This window comes from Miniopterus natalensis, chromosome 1, assembly GCF_054644295.1.
Source record: "Miniopterus natalensis isolate mMinNat1 chromosome 1, mMinNat1.hap1, whole genome shotgun sequence".
Classification (NCBI taxonomy): domain Eukaryota; kingdom Metazoa; phylum Chordata; class Mammalia; order Chiroptera; family Miniopteridae; genus Miniopterus; species Miniopterus natalensis.
Genome location: NC_142081.1, coordinates 51084187 through 51102488, shown reverse-complemented (window position 1 = coordinate 51102488; position 18302 = coordinate 51084187). Strand labels below are relative to the sequence as shown.

General features: G+C 46.8%; 1 protein-coding gene across 1 annotated transcript in view; it reads right to left on the bottom strand.

Annotated features, from left to right (window-relative positions):
- Positions 1 to 18302, bottom strand: part of MYO5C (myosin VC) — an 82962-nt gene that overhangs the window by 44931 nt on the left and 19729 nt on the right. The window contains exons 5-13 of the mRNA XM_087821401.1: positions 18110 to 18266; positions 16061 to 16204; positions 14477 to 14558; positions 13372 to 13479; positions 11120 to 11223; positions 9626 to 9891; positions 5783 to 5864; positions 3315 to 3455; positions 860 to 985 (exon numbers count right to left, since the gene is read on the bottom strand). Coding sequence (XP_087677527.1) covers positions 860 to 985; positions 3315 to 3455; positions 5783 to 5864; positions 9626 to 9891; positions 11120 to 11223; positions 13372 to 13479; positions 14477 to 14558; positions 16061 to 16204; positions 18110 to 18266 — 1210 coding nt within the window. The remainder of the gene's footprint in view (positions 1 to 859; positions 986 to 3314; positions 3456 to 5782; positions 5865 to 9625; positions 9892 to 11119; positions 11224 to 13371; positions 13480 to 14476; positions 14559 to 16060; positions 16205 to 18109; positions 18267 to 18302) is intronic.

Here is an 18302-nt window from a genome sequence, read left to right as displayed (position 1 = left end):
CCTCGGCAAGACCAGCAGATGCTGACCCACAGCCCCGGCCTCTGGGGCAGACCAGCACAGCCTGTCCCCAGCATCCTCAGCGCTGGCCAGGCCCCTGGAGAAACACCCCACCGAGGAGAGGAGCTTCCTCGGGGAAGGAAAACAAGATGAGGAGGCGTGTTTAGGGCAGGGGGTTATGGTGCCTTTCTTTTTCCGTGCCTTCTACAGGGAGGGGCAGAGGTAAGTTTACAGTTGTTTGTACAGAAAAAAAATACAGTAATTAATGAATAGTAATTCAACAATAAACTCTGTGTTTTGCATACACACAATTGTAAACCTACTTTTGTTCCGCCCTGTATTTTCCAAGTTTTCAGCAATGATACTTTAAAAAATAAATTTCTTTTTGTTAGAGTAACATTTGTTTCATAAAAAATTGGAGATATATAAAGAAAATAAAGATCACCTAGAAAATCCATCATCTTCAGCCAACCTATGTGAACAATATAATAAATATATTACAGCTTAATAAAAAAAGAAAAACCTCCAGAAAAGTATAGCTTTTGTTACAAGAAACAGTTATGCTGTTGATTATAACAATTTCATGGAGAAAATAAAATGATAAGAAGTTGATGAATTCACAATAAATCCAAACTCAGAAATGAGGTCCACTAGCAACATGTTGACCTTTAAAGCAGGACAATAGGAACTCATGTATTTTGTGATAAAGACAAACTAAAAATTGTTGCGTATACACGTGTCCCTCATCAAAGCTCTGTGCTGTGTGACTGGGACCCGGCTTGGGGAGTCCCTGCCTGCCTGCTCCGTCCAGGGAGCAGCTCTGGCTCCCTCCACGCAGCATCCTTCCAGACGCTCACTGTACCTTATCAGCAAAGTGCTGGATGATAAAGGATGCATTTGACATTCTGGGCTTTTCAAACAAAGAGTTCTTGTTGACGAAATTATTATATAGCTTTTGAAGCCAGTTTTCATCAGTTCCATGTGGTAACTGGAAGAGACAGCAAACCAAATAGTGAGTAAAGAAATTAGAGATGAGAGATGAGTAGAGATGAGGAAAAGTGCTTATTCTTTCTTTCCTTTATTTAAATAATTTTTTTATTTCCAATTACAGTTGACATACAATATTATGTTAGTTTCAGGTGTATAACCCAGTGATTGGACATTTATATAACTTACTGAGTGATCACCCAGCATTCGCAGTTATTACAGTGTTACGGACTACATTCCTATGCTGTACTTTACACCCCTGTGACTACTCTGTTAACTACCAATGTGTGTGTTCTTTCGTAACCCTCCCCCGAGGATATGTTTTTATTGATTTTTAGGGAGAGAGAGTAAAAACACACACACATCAATGTGAGAGAGAAACATTGATCAGTTGCCTCCTTCACATGCCCCAAAGGGGCTCGAACCCACAACCTCGTTATGTGCCCTGACCAGGAAAGGAACCCTAAACCTTTTCGGTGTAGGGGACGATGCTTGAGTCAGGAGAGACCTTCATCTCTTTCACTCAGTCCCCAGACCCTCTTCCCCTCTGGCGACCACCAGTTCTCTCTTTGTGTCTAGGAGCCTGTTTCTATTTTGTTTTGTTCTTTAGATTCCATATATCAGCGAAATCATATGTTTGTCTTTCTCTGACTGACTTATTTCACTGAGCTTAATACCCTCGAGGTCAATCCATGCTGTCACAAGCGATAGGATTTCTTTCTTTTTTATGGAAAAGCACTCGTTCTGAGAAAGCAAGATATGAGGGACCTTACAGTGAAGGGCCCTAGGTCCACAGCTCCTTTTATGTCCTGTACACCAAAAGGGGGCAGGTTTGATTCCCAGTCAGGGCACGTACCTAGGTTTCGGGTATGTCCCCCCCACCCCTGCCATCTGGGCGCATACAGGAGGCAACCGATTGATGCTTCTCACATTGATGCTTCTCTCTCTCTCTTTCTCTCTCTCTCCCTCCTTCTTTCTCTAAAATCAATAAAAAACATATTCTCAGTTGGAGATAAATAAATAAAAATAATAAAAGCAACTCTAGGCATAAATCTGTCCTTGTTCTCAGCAATTTTTAGAGTGATATTTAAATGGATATATCAATGCCCTTTTAGAACAAAATGTTATAAACTAAAAGGAAATGGTCATATAATAACTTAAGAATAAAGAATTTTACTTCTGCAAAATGGGCAGTATTTTTGTATTTTTTCCCCAAAGAACTCCAAAGGTTCAGAAAAAGTAGCACGGATTGCATTATGTGAATGTGACTTTATTCTCAGATTTATGGAGAAAGACTGGCACCTACATGTAGTTCCCCTCCAACCCCCCAAATATTTTTTCTTTTGTTTTACTGCATAATGAATAACCACCTCCTTGCACCAAGATCTTATCTCCTCAAACTAAGCAAGTTGCAAAACTTGTTCTTGATACTGGTGATTTGAAAGCCATCAAGTATATTCAGCCAGAACGATGTGAATCTAATACCCCACTGTGTTCAAATGACTCCTGCATGCCTCTGTGTATCACTGGTCACCTAGGGATAATTGTGATTTCCTAGAGGCCACCTTGTCCTCTGACCCCTGCCTCCTGCCCCAAGCAGATCATCCCAGAATACTTGGCACTGACGCTGGCCCTTTAATCTTATATCACTGAGGCACCGGGGGCAGGGCTGAGAATTCTAGGGAGAAAGCACCAATAAATCCTCAACATTATAATTTTTTTATTTTTATTTTTGGTACAAATAAATCCCTGAACCTATGTTTAAACATCAAAATACAACCTTTAAACCAAAAAATGACTACTGTCCTGGAGATTATTTGTTCCTGTGGCCCATGAAGTGCACTGCTAGGCTGACTCACTACAGAGCTGCTCCTCCCAGAGGGAAATGAGAATAGAAAAACTCCTAGAGACCTCTTCTCCCCAAGTATATGGTGCTGATTTTCCAGCCACCCCCCTCCCCGATGGCTGACTCATAGAATCAGGAAGTAAAAGAAAACTCACTTCTTGTTAGTCATTAACATCAGGCAGGGGGTCACTTGCTATTTCCATGTCCACTCTCCACACACCTAGGGACAGCCTCAAAGGGCACCTCCTTGCTGGATGTGACCTAAGAGGTCATGCATGTTGCCCAAGGGTGGGCCCCACATGCTGAGGATGGGAGGCTCACCTGGCCCTTGGGTTCCTTGCTGTGGGCGGCTGCCCCAGCACTAACATCCAACCAACTGGGTAACATGCCAAGAATTCACAGGTTCGTTTTTTAAAAATCTACCTTGAAAATGCTAACCTGTTATTACTCATAGGTTGGATAAAAAAAGTTTTTTTTAAGTTACCAAGCATTCTTCATCCAGTAACTCCAAAATTCCCATTTTTGCTTCAATCAGGTCAATAACAGGTTGATTGTCATAAAAATCTATCAGAGTCCAAGGGATATCTTCCTTCATATATTCTTCTTGTTCAAGTTTGAAGACATGCTGGGAATCCAGAAGTTAATACAGAAAGCAAAACAGAATATTAAAGTGCGCTCCTGAAGAGTAGGGTGTGAGCATTTGCAAGATGCAGACATGTGACAGATTTGAAATGTTTGTGGAGGACCCAGAGGGGCTGGCTATGCCCCTTATCCACAGTCAATGCCTCTGAGCTCCTATTGTGCGTTTGGAAATCACCCACCCACCCAGTCTGGGTGGGTGCCCACATCCTGTCACCTCCAGCGCCCCAGGTACTCAGGGTGGTCCTCCTCACAGCCGCTGCTGCTCTCCAGGACGGAGCCAGCCTGCCCGAGAATGCTGGCTGTGGGCCAGTGTGAGAAGCCAACAACTTGGAGAGCTTTGTTCACCACTTGTAAGGGTGTCAGGGAGGCCTCCCAGAGGGCTGGCTCAGGCTCAGGCTCATCCCAGCTGCAGGTGGCAGGAGGGGAGGGGCAGCGAGGAGAGAGCCTCCCACAGAAGAATCCAGTGGGAGCAGCAGGGAGCACAACGGGCTGAGAACTGGGCGCCGCTCCTACCGGCCAGAGAGGGAGCACAGCAGTGAAGGGGGCGATGGGGAAGCACAGTGAGATGGAGGGCGGGGGCATGCAAGACCCTCAGGTACTCTAGAGAATTCGGGTCCTCTGGCCTTTTCCTAGGGGCAGTGAGGACCCGAGAAGGGGCGGGGGTGAGGAGGGAGGACCAGGATGGAACCTGGAAAGATGGTTCATTTTGGGGGGAGGGCAGGACTGGAGGCAGAGAGGCCAGTCAGGACTCAGTTCTGCTGTGGCGGGACACTCGGTAGGCGACACAGAGGACTCTGGGGGAGAAAGATGACCAAGAGCCGTAAGTTAGGACAAACGTTAGGCCAGGACACTGAGTCAGTGGTGGTGGTTTAACCACAGAAAGGAGCATGGAGGGTAAGGAGGCCAAGAGGGGAAGGTGGAGGGTTGGCTCTGTCGCTGTTGAGCTCCCTAAGGCCACCAGGCGCTGGGGTCCAGCAGCGGCCAGGTTTATGGGACAGGAGCTGGGAGACAGTCCTCACTCAGTATGGCCTTTGTGCTGACATTTTAAGGCATTACCCCTCCCAGGAGGCTGGGCACATTGACAGATGACTCCAAAAAAGGAGAAAGAGAGAAAAGCAGAGGAAGAGCAGGAGGAAAGCGGATCTGCAGCCTCCGAGCGCTATCTGCAGGGCCGCCTCACACAAGTATTCTTTTAGAGGAGAAGGTGTGTGCTGGGGAAAATGTGGCACTGGAATCCTGGGGGAGGGCAGGACCTGCAGGTACGCACTTTACGCTGCATATCTACTTGAAAGAAGCCTTTGTTGTGGTTATTAAATGTGAAATGTAGGAATCGTTTAGAATGCTAATGAAACAGAAATTTGCAATAGGATGAGATGTGATGCTTATACATGGACTGATGTGGGGGAAAGAAAAGGAAGGAAAGGAAACACTGAGTATGATTCAACGTTAGACAGTCTCCTTGCAACAATATTAGGTGGACACTACTGACCCATTTTATTTTCTTTTTATATAATAAAATATATCTTTATTGATTTCAGAGAGAGGAAGGGAGAGGGAGAGAGAGATGGAAACATCAATGGTGAGAGAGTCGTCATTGATCGGCTGCCTCCCGCACACCCCCAACTAGGGATCAAGCCCACAACCTGGGCATGTGCCCTGACCGGGAATCGAACCTCGATCTCATGGATCCTAGGTCTATGCCCAACTGCTGAGTCACACCCAGTCAGGCTACTGACCCATTTTCAAAGTGAGGAAACTGAGACTCAGAGAGCCCAAGGTCCCAGAGGACGCAGGTGGTACAGCTGAGATTCAAACCCAGTTTGGTTTGGGCGAAAGTCCATGCTCTTCATGATGTCATTCTATCTCTTCTTTGCGGTTGTGTGGGAGAAGCTGAATTTCAAAAGACAAGCAAGAGAGTTCAGCAGGTTAAGATGAAGGGATGGGGAAAGGATGGGAACAGCAGCTGGGTTACAGCACAAAGAACAGCAGGTGCAAGGATACAGTTTTTTACAAGGATGTGGGGCCTTCAGGAAATGAACTAAACCATTGGTCTGCATGCATGGGGAGTTTGTATCCAAGAATGACAGACAGGGAACTGGAACTGAAGAGTTGGCAGGTGGCTCCGAAAGATAAAATAGAAGGGTGGGAAGGTGTGATCTCAGATACAGCCACAAGGTGGTGCAGTGACCCAGCGTGTGGCTCCTTCACTAACCAGAATTTGAAGAGGGAAGCAGCCTGGCTGTGCCTCTTTCCAGGTTCCCTGCACACAAGGCTCAGAATGAGTTTCAAGAAGGCAGAAAAGTCACCTACCAGGTTAAACTGCTGTTGCAGTTTTTCATTAGCATAATTGATGCAAAACTGTTCGAAGCTGTTCACATCAAAGGTTTCAAAGCTGAAAAGCAGTTTGAACAAGTTAAAATGTAACTTGGAGGACGTATACATTTGTTTATTGGTCAGTATTTTTGGACAATGTTCATAACTTAAAAGTTTGTTTTCTGAAAGTTTTCTGAAATATACCTGAAAGCTTGCAGTCAGTTTATAAATCAGCTATTCCTAGGTTGCCTCAGAAGGAACTTGGTATGTACAAAACACCCACTCTGAGGCAGGCACTGAAACATGAAATGATATCATGGATCATTTCATTCAGACAGCAGCACTGAGAGCTGCATTATTATCAGTATCGTCACTTTACAGATGAGGAAATAGAACTCCGAGAGGTCAGGAAAGTTGCCTAAGGTCACACAGCTATATCAGACTCTGCTGTGAGCCTGCCTGACTACACCACCAATGATTTTGGTAAGAGAGCAATGCTCTTTCCTACTCCCTACTCGCTGCCTGTGGAAGGGTGAGGCAATGCAGTTTTGCCTCCCCCAGGGGTGATTTCATAGTTCTTGGAAGAACAGGGCAAGGCCATTTAATACCTATAGCCCAGCAGGCCCCATCAGGTCCAAGGCAGACATGACTCTGCCTCCACCATCAGACTTTCAACGGCTGTCCCTGGAGTTACAAACTTGAGGGCTGAGAGGAGGCAGGCAGGTGACAGAGGGGAAGTAGGCTGGAGAGAACAGCTGGTGAGCTGTGTGGGGCGTGGCAAACAAGACTGTCCAACGGGGCAGCTGCTCCTCAGCTCCCGCCAGCTGTGGCCATGGATTAATGCAGGTCAGGGTGTTAGATCACCTGATTCTCCAGAGAAGCCAGAAACCTGGACTTTAATGTGAATTACCCTATTCTGTAAAACGTGTTGTTGGCTGAACAAAACTCAGGCACCAAATTCACCACCTAGCCAGGTGAACACTCCTGCCAGAAGGAAGTTCCCCAGTACTTAGGTATTAGCATCAGTACACATCACTTCATGGCACCCTACCACCACCCTAGGTGGAGGGCTACAGTGACCCCATTGTTACATGTGAGGGTCAGAGGAGACGGTAACCATTGCAGAGGCCGGCAGCCAGCAAATGGTGCCAGACACGAAATTTGACCCAGCTCTTGGTGCCTCCAAAGCTTTGGTTCTTCATTACTCTAATCTCTTGGGGTTCCTGCCAGCGCCAACCATGAATCCCCTGAGAGTGTCACTCGACTGTGCCAGCTTGGCTCAGTTTAGGCTTCCTGGGCAGTTTAAGGGCTTTGACTTTCTCTAAACATTTCCAGGGTGACTGGGAGCAGGAGCCGAACCTCCACAGCTCTGACAGCCCCGTTCCACATGTACTCTGGGGGGTCCAGAGGCTGGACACTGCAGACAGGCCAGGGCTGGGCTTGGGGGAGGGACAACAGGCCTCATTGTGCTCCAGGGCCAACAGTCAAGGCCAAAGGCAGGGCTTTTTAGAGCAGAGGGTAGGGGATGTCAATCATCAGTGATTATTTTCTGCCCTTTTGCCCACCTTCCTCAGAACTAAAGTTCAAAACCCATGGAAAGACGTAAATCTATGACTCAGAATGCCAGAAATACATTAGCTATGACAACGCTTCACATCTGAACGATGCTCGTGGTTCTTACAATGTCTTTACCATTTCTTCCATTTGATCTTCATAATAACCCTCAGACAGAGGCCCCATCTCACAGATGCAGAAACTGAGGTTGGGAGAGGTTCTGTGACATTCTCAGGGCCACACGTCCAGCATGCTGCAGCGCTCCCTCCCAGGGAGCTCACCTCCCAGCCTCAGGCATTTACAGCTCTGCATCCAAAGTATAAACACACTGGCTGGGGGGCCACAAGCCCCCAAGTCGTTCCTAGCCGACACCTCGGAGCCCACGGCTTCATCTTTAAATGTTCTCAGTGATGGTAACTCTTCTGTGAGGCTGCCCTATTTCCAGGTCAGACTGAGCTCAGTTCTCTCCAAGGTTTCAGGGTGCATGTGGAACAGGGCTAATCTAGACATGAGCATACTGGAGAAAGGGTTAAAGAATTCGCCCTAGGCAACAGCACTGTTGCTTAAGAGGGGGTGCTTATCTTTTTGGAGGGGTACCATTAACTTACAGGTGGCAGCAAGCATGTTACTTTTATAATTTCTGAAGAGGAATTTAATTTTAAAGTTAAAACTTAACATGTGCTTTAAGTTCTGGTGAATTTATAATTACTCCTGTCTCAGGTTTGCACTTAGCCAAAAAATTCAGATACCTGGGTCTGACTCCTGCCTCCATGCCGTTCTCCTCACTTACTGCTCCTTATACTCAGCCGGCCCCCTCTCTTCCCATCCCCAGGTAACCACCCGCGCGTTCCCTTCAAATGAATCATCCCCATCTAATAATCCGCTGCCAATGCCTCTAAAATTTACGTCCCAGAAGGGCAGGGGCCATGTGTCTATGCTGTTCACAGATTACACTCAACAGTGCCTGGCACATAGATATTTGTTGGATGAATGAAGTAATATATTCTTAAACTATAAGGTCTATTTATTTTTAAGACATTTTAAAAAAACAGAGAATAATATAACAATCACCTATTTCCACCATGAGGAGACTGTGGCGAAGCAGGACTGTTCCTTTTTGCCAGTCTACTTACATTTTTACTGGCTGCTCACATACTTTTTTTAGAACAAGGAAAGGTAAATAATTTACTAGATGATCCTGGCAATGCATCAGTATTTATAACTGTTGACTTGTACTATTAATTGGCAGTCACATGTATTAATTTACAGTTTAAATTAAACAAACTAACTCTCTGAGGCGCCCTTTTTACCTGGGCTCATGTGACCCCTCTGCTGGCCCTTCCCCGTGTGGGGAGGGGAGTGGGCTGCTTTTCACAGGCTTGGGAGACTGACTACTCCCCCCAGTGGGTAAGTGCCCTATGATGCCTTTCATGGGACAATCTGCCTCTTTTCTTGTGGAGAAACCAGGGTTGGTCCTGAGAGGGGGAGGGTTTGGGCATGGAAGGCCAGGTGCCAACAAATAAACGTCTGAACGCCAGCGGCGCCCCCAGAGCCCACCTGCCTGCTGGCCCGCCCTTGGGCACTCCCTCTGGCTGTTCCACCAGCATCTTTAGTGTGAGTCTGACCCGGGATTTAGAAAAGCAGGATGGGGCAAGGACAAGGCGGAAGAACGAAACTCCAATGTGGGGATCCTGGGGGAGGGCTGAGGCAAATACGAGACCCTCAGCATCCAGGAAAGATGAAGGGGTTGGTGAAAGGCCTGGGTCTGAGTCCCCCTCGGGCCTATGGGCCTGGGCAAGGGCAGGACCTCTGGGACTGTCATTCCCTGTGAAACGGGAAAGGGACATCGGGGTCCACACCTCATGGGGTCTCTCGATCAGGAGACAGAAGTGGGTGAGAGCCTCCCGTGCTGGGTCCTCCTGCCAGCAGAGCCGCCAGGAGCGGGTTACTGAGCCTCTCTAGGCCGTGGCTGCTGGTCTCTAACACGGGCATAATCACAGGGCTGCTTGAGGGGCAAGTGAGGAGGCGCATGGAAACCACCCAGCACAGTCGCTGGTATTCGGTGAGCCCTCGAGGTGGCCACTATTAACTTAGCATTTAATTAACACACCAAATAAGACACTGTGGCCCAGGAGACTGTACTTAACACCCGTGCATGCAAAAACAGAGAATACCATCTCTCTGATCACATGAAGCACCAAGGAGAAACCAGAACCAAATGATCTAAAAAGAAAGGGCATTCAACATTCAAACAGGGAAAGACAGGCTCACAGAAGAGACGCTTACCCATAAATGTCCAAAACACCAATAAAAGTGTGCTGCTTGCCTGAAAACTGCAACGCTTGGTTAATTCTCTCCACAATGAAGTCGAACAGGTGGGCATAGATCTTCTTGGCCAGCGCATCCCTGGCGTTGACGGCCTGGGGCATGGTCATGGGCTTCACCACTGTCTCAGAGGTCGTGATGATTTTGCGATTGCACAGCCACTGAGCGATGTTACCACTGTCCAGGCCCAGGAGCTCACAGAACACCTGCAGGTGACTGTCATCTCCCTTTAAAAACAAGCACAAGCCCTGTCAGGGAGGTCCAGCCACCTAACCTGCACTGGCCCACCCAGCCAGGGACCCCAGGCCCCCCATGCAGGCCTGCTTGAGATGAAGTTGAGCTGGCATGAGAATGCCCGGCCTCACGGGACACAGTCAGGCCTGGGAGTGAAGCCGGAGGGGCCACAGCAGCACTGAGCCTGCACTTGCCCTTCACAGGACACCTCTGCCATCTGCATTCACAGAAACACTTCTTACTCTGTTCTTTTCTTCTTGGTGTGGATATTGATGAGAACAACAAAACACATACCCCCTACCAAGAACCACTCATAATATTTGTCACAGGAGACACACACATAAACTCACCTTATGCCCATTAAAGAAAGAAACCTGTCACGAAACTTAGGTGGCACTGTATAATCCAGAGAGGAGTCAGCCCCACTGGTGTTTGATTTAGGCGAGTGTAGGAGGTAGGCAGTGTCCTTTCTGCTTACAACTACCCCGAGCCGTTCAGGCCCTAGAGCACCTGCACTACCCCACAGCCCCCATTTTCTGGCCTCTCCTCCCACTCACTCGTCCTTGGATAGGCCGACTTTGTATATTACACCTCCTGCCTGAGGGCCTCACCCTGACTGCTCTCTGCTCTTCGAATGTTCTTCCTCCAGACACAGGCACAGTTCACCTCCTATGCCGGGCCTCTGCCCACAGCCACCGCCTCAGAAAGAACGAAGATTTAGGTGTGAGGAGGTCTTTTGCATGGGGCATTCGGAAAATGCCCTACACAAAAGGCACAGCTCCTGTCTACCCCTATTGTGCCTCACTTTCCTTTTCAACTGCCACCACCAGCTGCCAGGGCCTGGCATTGTTTACTGTCTCCTCTCCTCCGCTTCTGTCTCTCAGGTCAAAAGCTCCACGAGGGGCATCGTGTATTGTGTTGTTCACTGCTGTTTCTCCAGAGCCTACCACAGTGCCTGGCACATAGTAGGTGCTCAGAAAATTTTGTTGAATAAAAGAAAAACACATTGAAGATGCACTCCCCCCTCCTCTTCCATTGCAAGGGGAAGAGGCTTTCCTCTTTGAAGGCAACCGTGGAAACCCTTGCTTTCCTCTTCCTGTTAAGCTGGTCTCCCCAGTTGGCCCAAGGTGCCTCGTGCTAAAATGCAAAAGCAGGGGGCCCTGAGAAGTTCTACTGCTGACCCTCCCAACACAGGCAAGGTGGAACGAGCAAGCGTCTTACACTAACTGTGGACCTCTCGCCCACTGCTGTGATCTGCACATTGCCCAGGTGCAGGATGGCTGCCAGGATCTTAAACACATCCATCTGAAAATCCTCCTTGAAACCTGAAAACAAAAATTTTCCCAAATTAGGAGTCCTGCATTTCTTCTCATACTTAATCACTAGTAAAATAATACCTGGATTCCTTTAAGATACTCCAGTACCATTGGTGCCAAGAGCTGGGACAGGGAGTGTGAAGGGGACCCAGGGAGAACCCGGCTCACACTTCTTTCCAGTTTGACTTGTACAGACGCACATGTGAACTCTACCTCCCACTAGATCTCCCCTTTTGCCATGGCTGCCATGAAGTTCCACACAAAAATTAATATCCAGGTAACCATTTCATGTCAGGTCCCTGGGAGACTCAGCTCCCATTTATTCTGTAATGTACTTGCTTTATTTTTAATGTGTTTTTCTTTTTTATTCACAAGCTCCCTGAATCCTTTCTATGGTGGGGTGCTAGATGGACTTCACTTGCCCCAGGGGGCTGACCTGTGTCTGGTTGACCAGTGGGGACTGTGGCAGGAGGTCAGAGAGCAGGAGAGAGGGGCTGGTTGTCTAGTCTCTTTTGCTGTAATACTGCCTGAGGCTATGTTGCCGACTAAGGTAAGGTCACTGCTCCTGGTCCGGCACTGACTTTCTCAACCCTCCTTCAGGCTCCATAACACCCCTGTGCCAGAATGGGAAGGTGCAGCGAACAGCTCTGCAGCTGCACCCAGGTTCCTACTGCCCCTCATAGCTCCCCCAGCCCCATCCACACTGCTATAGTTGCTCCCTTCATAAACAAACCCGCCTCCTTTTATCCTAACTGGAGTGTGCCCCATGTTTCCCGTTGGCACCCCAGCTCATGGGGGCGGAACATAAATTATGAATGCATGACATATTCGATCATCACAAAGGGATTAGTACATTTCCTGGAGCTGAAAATGAACCAAACGAGCTACTGGGAAGGACTTTGTGTCTGACTCCAATAAATCACGGTGCAGAGCCTGCCAGTCGTGAGCAGGGCTTGGCCAGGTCAGGAGCCCAGTGCGGGGGTGGTGGACAGGGGTGAGCACCAGGGGGTGGTAACAACACTGCAGTGAGTCCAGGGGCTTGAGGAAGGTGGGCAGACTCGTTCAGGTGGGTATCCCTTGCTCCCTGGTCTGCACCGGGATGGCAACTGGAACAGAGACCCTAGGCTGCCCCCAAGCCCTCCAAGCACAAAACAGCCGGCCCTAAATGCTAAAGGAAATGGAATGCACATGTGTGGCTACTTTCTCCCAGGGCCATTTCCAACAGGCTCAGGTGGGCTCTGCAGAGCTTTTTATGAACCAACATCAGAAGCAATGAGGTCTCACTACTGCCATGTGCTATAATCACAAGCAAGCCATAGGGCAAGGCCAGACTGATGACTCATGGGAGGGAATCACGCAGGGCGCAGTGCTGGGAGGGGTACGCTGGGGCCATTTTGGAGTAGCCAACTCGGTAGGTGTTAGGGATATCATGAGGATGAAAAGATACTGTCTGAAATGGTTCACGAACTGTATCATGCTGTGTCAGAGATCAGTACACATTTAATGAAAGCATGACCTCACTGCATGAATCACTAAAAAGTGTCCTAGACCAAAGGTCGGCAGATGGCAACCTATTTTTGTAAATAAAATTTTACTGGGACACAGACACGCTCATTTGTGTAAGTATGGTCTATGGCTGTTTGCAAGCTCTGGTGGCAGAGCTGAGTAATTGTGACATCAGCTACACTGCCTGCAAAGCCTAATAAGAAAACATCAACTGGCCCTTGATCTAGATGCTAGAATGAGAAGAGTTGATGAATTCCATAGAGTTTTCTTGCTTATGGGAAAAGACTTGTGGAGTTCATGAAGCCATCTAGCTTCACCACAGTGTGTCCAAGCATGGAAGTCCCCTGATGACCCAGGGCCAGGCAAAGGGGATGATGGCAATCTTGAAGTTACAGTGGGGTCGTCTGGTCCCACCCATGAATCCAGTAAACAGACCTCTAGAGCCTTGTCCAAGGACAGAGGAGCTGATGGCCAGATGTTTTCCAGGGAAGGCTCAGTCTTCATCATTTGGCCTCTAACCATGTTCTGATTGGCTCATTCTAAAATTAGGATTGATTTGGAATCTTCAGGATACACGCATGCTGGGCATCCCTGCCGTTTGTTTGTTTAGAAAAGGAAATGGCCACCCTCAGACAGGACATTCTCATTTACCCAGCAGTGCGAAGGTCTTCTGTGTCTCCACCATGCCAGCTCTGTCACTCACACCCTCGATGACAGTGCTGCCTCCCATTCTTGTGTAATTAAATTCTTCTGCACTCCCTGAAATCAAAAGTAAGGTTGTTACATCTGTAACACAAAAACTTGGACATATATGTTTATCAAAAGAAGACACGTTCTTAATAAGCTACATTAAGGATATTACACACATTTTCCATTTATTCCTTAGAATTCTACGTTAGACTCAAAAGCCGAGGTTCAGGAGAGAGAAGTGACTTCCTTAGGGTCCTGCACTGATCGCAGGGCAAGAAATTAAATACAGGCCTCACTCCAAAACCCACGGCCTTTGATCCCACACCTAACAATTTTATCACACAGCTTTCTGTGTCAAATTTCTGTACAAATGTTTGTGTCACAGATATTTTTAAGTGAGGTTTAATGAAATGTACAATGAACCACACACATTTAAGATGTACACTTTGATGAGTTTTGATATGTGTACCCTTATAAAGCCATCCTCAAAAACAAGAGCATGACCTCATGTGCACCTGATATTTGAACAGCAGGTTACCCTTCAGAAAGCTCTTTCATGTTCATAATTCACATTCTGTTTAGCGAACAAGGCATGGGTATTATCTTCATGTGACTTCATTATGACTTCCTATAATAGTGACCTTGAGTCATCAAGGAAGTTCAAACTATGATAAAGGTACTCTATCTCAGAAGGAAACTATGTCATGCACATTAGAAAAATGACCACCCCAGGAGTTCAGATAAAAAGAAAAGTTTGGGGACCTAAAGCAGTAAGTTCTAGTTGTCAGGAGGCCTTATTCAGGTGGTTCTAGCTGGATGACTGCAATCACCATGACCTTTGAAAAGAAGCCTGGGATTGAAGGGCTCCCCACTCCCTGGACTCACCCCACCCATCAGCCCTAATCTAACTCCTTAGAGGCACCAATTCTACCCCAAAACCCAAGGATCTTATATCTTTGAACAGAATTTATTTCTTAAGAGATGTTACTATAAGAAGAAGAAATTAACCTAGAATTTAAACCCCCACATAAAAGAGAAACTCTTCCACATACCATCCATCACGTACCCAATTTAAGATGTTTGAATTCCGACCGCTGTGCAGATGCACAAAGCTGATAGAAAATGTGGTAATTTCGTTCATTTTCTGACTGTAAAAGAAAGAAAAGTCCCCAAATTACACCAACCCTGTTTTGTTTTGTTTTGTTTTGTTTTGTTTTGTTAATCCCCACCCAGAATATTTTTTCCATTGATTTTTAGAGAGTGGAAGAGAAGGAGGAAGGGGGAGAGAGAGAGAGTAAAAGAGACATTGATTGGTTGCCTCCCGCACGTGCCCTGACCAGGGCCGGGGATCAAACCTGTGACCCTTTGTTGTTCCAGCCGGTGCACCAACCACTGAGCAACACCAGCCAGGGCTACACACAAGCCTTTATAGTGAAAATATGAAGAGCCTTTCTCTTAAACTCCCCTCACCAGCTCTCATCCCATCTTCTTCCCCATAGGAAAGCCCATCTAACAGCTTTGTCTGTTTCAGGTGATTTTCATGTTCTAGAAAGATAAAATTGGTTTTTAAACTTGAATGATTTTTTTAAGTGCCGCAAATTAAAAGTCATAATGTTTTCTCTAGGACATACGACTCCACTGATATTTCATCTATCCATCACTTTTTTGTTTTTCACTTTGAGAGCTCCTCAAAAAATTAACAACAGAGCTACTGTATGACCCAACAATCCCTCCTCTGGATAGCTACCCCCAAAATTCGAAAACACTTAGGAGCAGAGATAGATGCAGTAATATTGTAATAACTATGTATGGTGCCAGGTGGACACTGGAAATATTGGGGGGATCACTTTGTAAAGTATATGGCTATCTAACTGCTATGCTGTATACCTGAAACTGATACAAAATAATGTTGAATGTAAACTGTACTTGAAAAAATAGATACATGCACCCCTATGTTCACTGCAGCATTAGTCACAGTAGCCGAGACACGGAAACAGCTTAAATGTCCTTCCATGGAAAACTGGCTACAAAGCATATAGTACATGTACATAATGGAATACTGCTCAGCCATAAAGAGGTTGAAATACTGCCACTTTCGACAACATGGATGGATCTTGGGAGTATTCTAAGTGAAATAAGCCCAATGAAAAGGAATAAGAACAATATGATTTCAATCGTGTGAGATATCAAACAAAAAGCTACAAATGAACAACAAAACTATATCCAAACAAACAAACAAAATAGACTCATAGATACAGACAACAGAGCGGTGGGTACCAGAGAGAGAGGAGGGCAACGGCAGGATGAAGCGGGGAAAAGGGGTCAAACATATGGTGACAGAGGGAGATGAGACTTCAGGTGATGAGCACACAATACAGAATACAGATGCCGTACTGTGATGTTATACACCTGAAATTTATATACGTTACTAACCAATGTTGCCCAAATAAATTTACTAAAAAGTTTTTTCAATTAAATTTTTTTTTTTTTTAAGAAACAGAAAAAACAACAATACCAAACTGCAAATGAAAGACAGGGATATACTCTATTCAAGTCACAGAACAATGCAGGCTGTCTAACAGGTATACAAATGCAAACGATACTCTAAAAGTCAGGAAAAGGGAAATTTAACTAATATTTTTATCCTTACTTGAAAGACAACTCTGGACTTCTCCAGCAGGTAAGTTCTCATGTTGGCTCCTATAATTTGATTTCTCTCATCAAAACTGATTTCTGTGTATTTCCCAAACCGGCTGCTGTTGTCATTGCGGGTGGTCTTGGCATTCCCAACAGCCTGCAAAGCACAGGACTCGCTTGAAATGACCACATTAATTAAGAAGATCTTTGCATTAACGTTGTTGGAACAGTTTTGGTAAAATTCAATCCTGTATGCTGGGGGAGGTCTGACTAGCAGACGGAGGTGGGGGGTGTGGGAAAGCAGCCCGAGGCTTACAGGGAACACAGCACTCCCTTAGCCGCCACTCAGGGCTCCCCTCAATCTTGCTGGGGGACACTGAGCAGGACCAGGAAAAGCACAGATTCTGGTGTTTAGGGCCCTAGGTTCCTTTCTTACTATCTGTGCTGTGCTAGAAATGTTATTTCATCTCTTTCTGTAATACGGGGAAAATACGCATCCTACAGAAGTGGGAGGAAAATGAGGTAATATAAAGTACCTCAACTCATCCATACCCCAAACTGTATAAATGCTCAATTAAAAGTCCACATCCTTCACTCAGTCTTTATCTCTGTCCTTAGCCCTTACCACTTCCCTACTCAAAATTTCCACTCAACCAAAACACTACCTTCTCCCATCCCTCCCACAGTCTGAGCATAATTTTAGCTTTTTTACTTCTATTTTTGAATTCTGTCTCTCTTCTGCCTATCTCCCTTCCTGAGCACCCTTCATCTAGAACAGGGGTGGGGAACATCCGGCCCGCAAAATCATTTGGTCTGGCCCTGCCAAGGCAACCACAGGCAGGACTCAAAATTCAATATCTAGGAGCTTTATTCATAGCTAATTTTTAAGTTGATAATTCTGTATGGCCCTTGAATGATGTTATAAATGTCCAAATGGCCCCTGATCTAGAAGTACCTGCTTATGCACATACACCCTACTTCCTGCCTGGTCATCATACTTCATTACAACATATATTTACTGAGCCCCTGCTATGGGCCACATGCTTGGTAGGCAAAGGTGAACCCAATAGACAGGGTCTTGCTTTCATGGAGCTTATAGGCTAGTGGGCAAGGCCAACCCTGAACAAATAATCACCCAGAATTATCCACTGGCATTAACAAGGGCAGGGCTCCTTGACTTTTCTACTGCTGTCTCGGACAGTGATTTATGTTTCTATTTAACTTGGATATATGCCCGTTAGAGGAGTCTTAAAACTTAGGGACTGGGTCTTATACTTGCCCATTATGCCCCATATTTCCTGGCACAGTGGCTTAAACAAAATAGGTGGTCTGATAAATACTCACTGAGGAGAAAATAGAGAGGAGCAGTCTAGAAATCTAATGTTCTTAGTTACTTGCTCCATTTCCAAATCAGTCCAAACAGATCCTCTATCCATTCTGCGAGGCAGCCGGAGCTGGCGTTCAGGCCCTCCCCTGAGCCTTTCAGACGCCCCTTCCTCGGAGAGGACTGTGCCTCACCCCTGGCTGTTCCCGGGCTGGCCTCCCGCACTCCTGACCATCAGTGTTGCGCTGATGAATCGGCTGGAGGGGAGGATGAAGAGCCTTGCTATATGGCATCTGACAATTTTTAAGGTGTAGATAGATACTCCCACCATGACTGATTTCAAACTACCGTAGGTTTTACAATAGCTCATAATAAAATGCCTGAGTATTTGACAGCTCAGGAAAGTTGGTGCCCGCTGCCTGGAGAACTCCACTGGCCTCAGTGCACTGGAGTCTGTGGTTGAGGGGATTTCCCCTGGGATGTAAATGTAAACAGGGGACTCCTGAAATCTGATGGTAGGATTTCTAGCCCAGCCGGCAGAGGGGGAGAGCCTCAGAGGCAGCACTCTCTGCCCCACCTCCTCCAATCCCACCAGAGAACAGGGTTCCAGGCTCCTTCCCACCTTTGCATCTTTGGTCTGTGAGGGTGGGAGCTGTGGTTAGCCAGGACGGCACACACACAAGCCAGCCCACCTCTCCATCACCACACGCCACGGCCCCCCCGCCCCAGGGCACGCACCTCAGTGATGGGGTTAGATGCCAGCACCTTGTCCTCCACGTGGGCGTTGCTGCTCGACTTGCTGACCGTGGCAAAGTACCTCATGGCATAGCGAGCAGACACTGTCTTCCCAGCACCCGACTCCCCGCTCACGATTATTGACTGATTTTTATTGTTTCTAAAGCAAACAAATGAAAGGACTTTTTAAAATGTT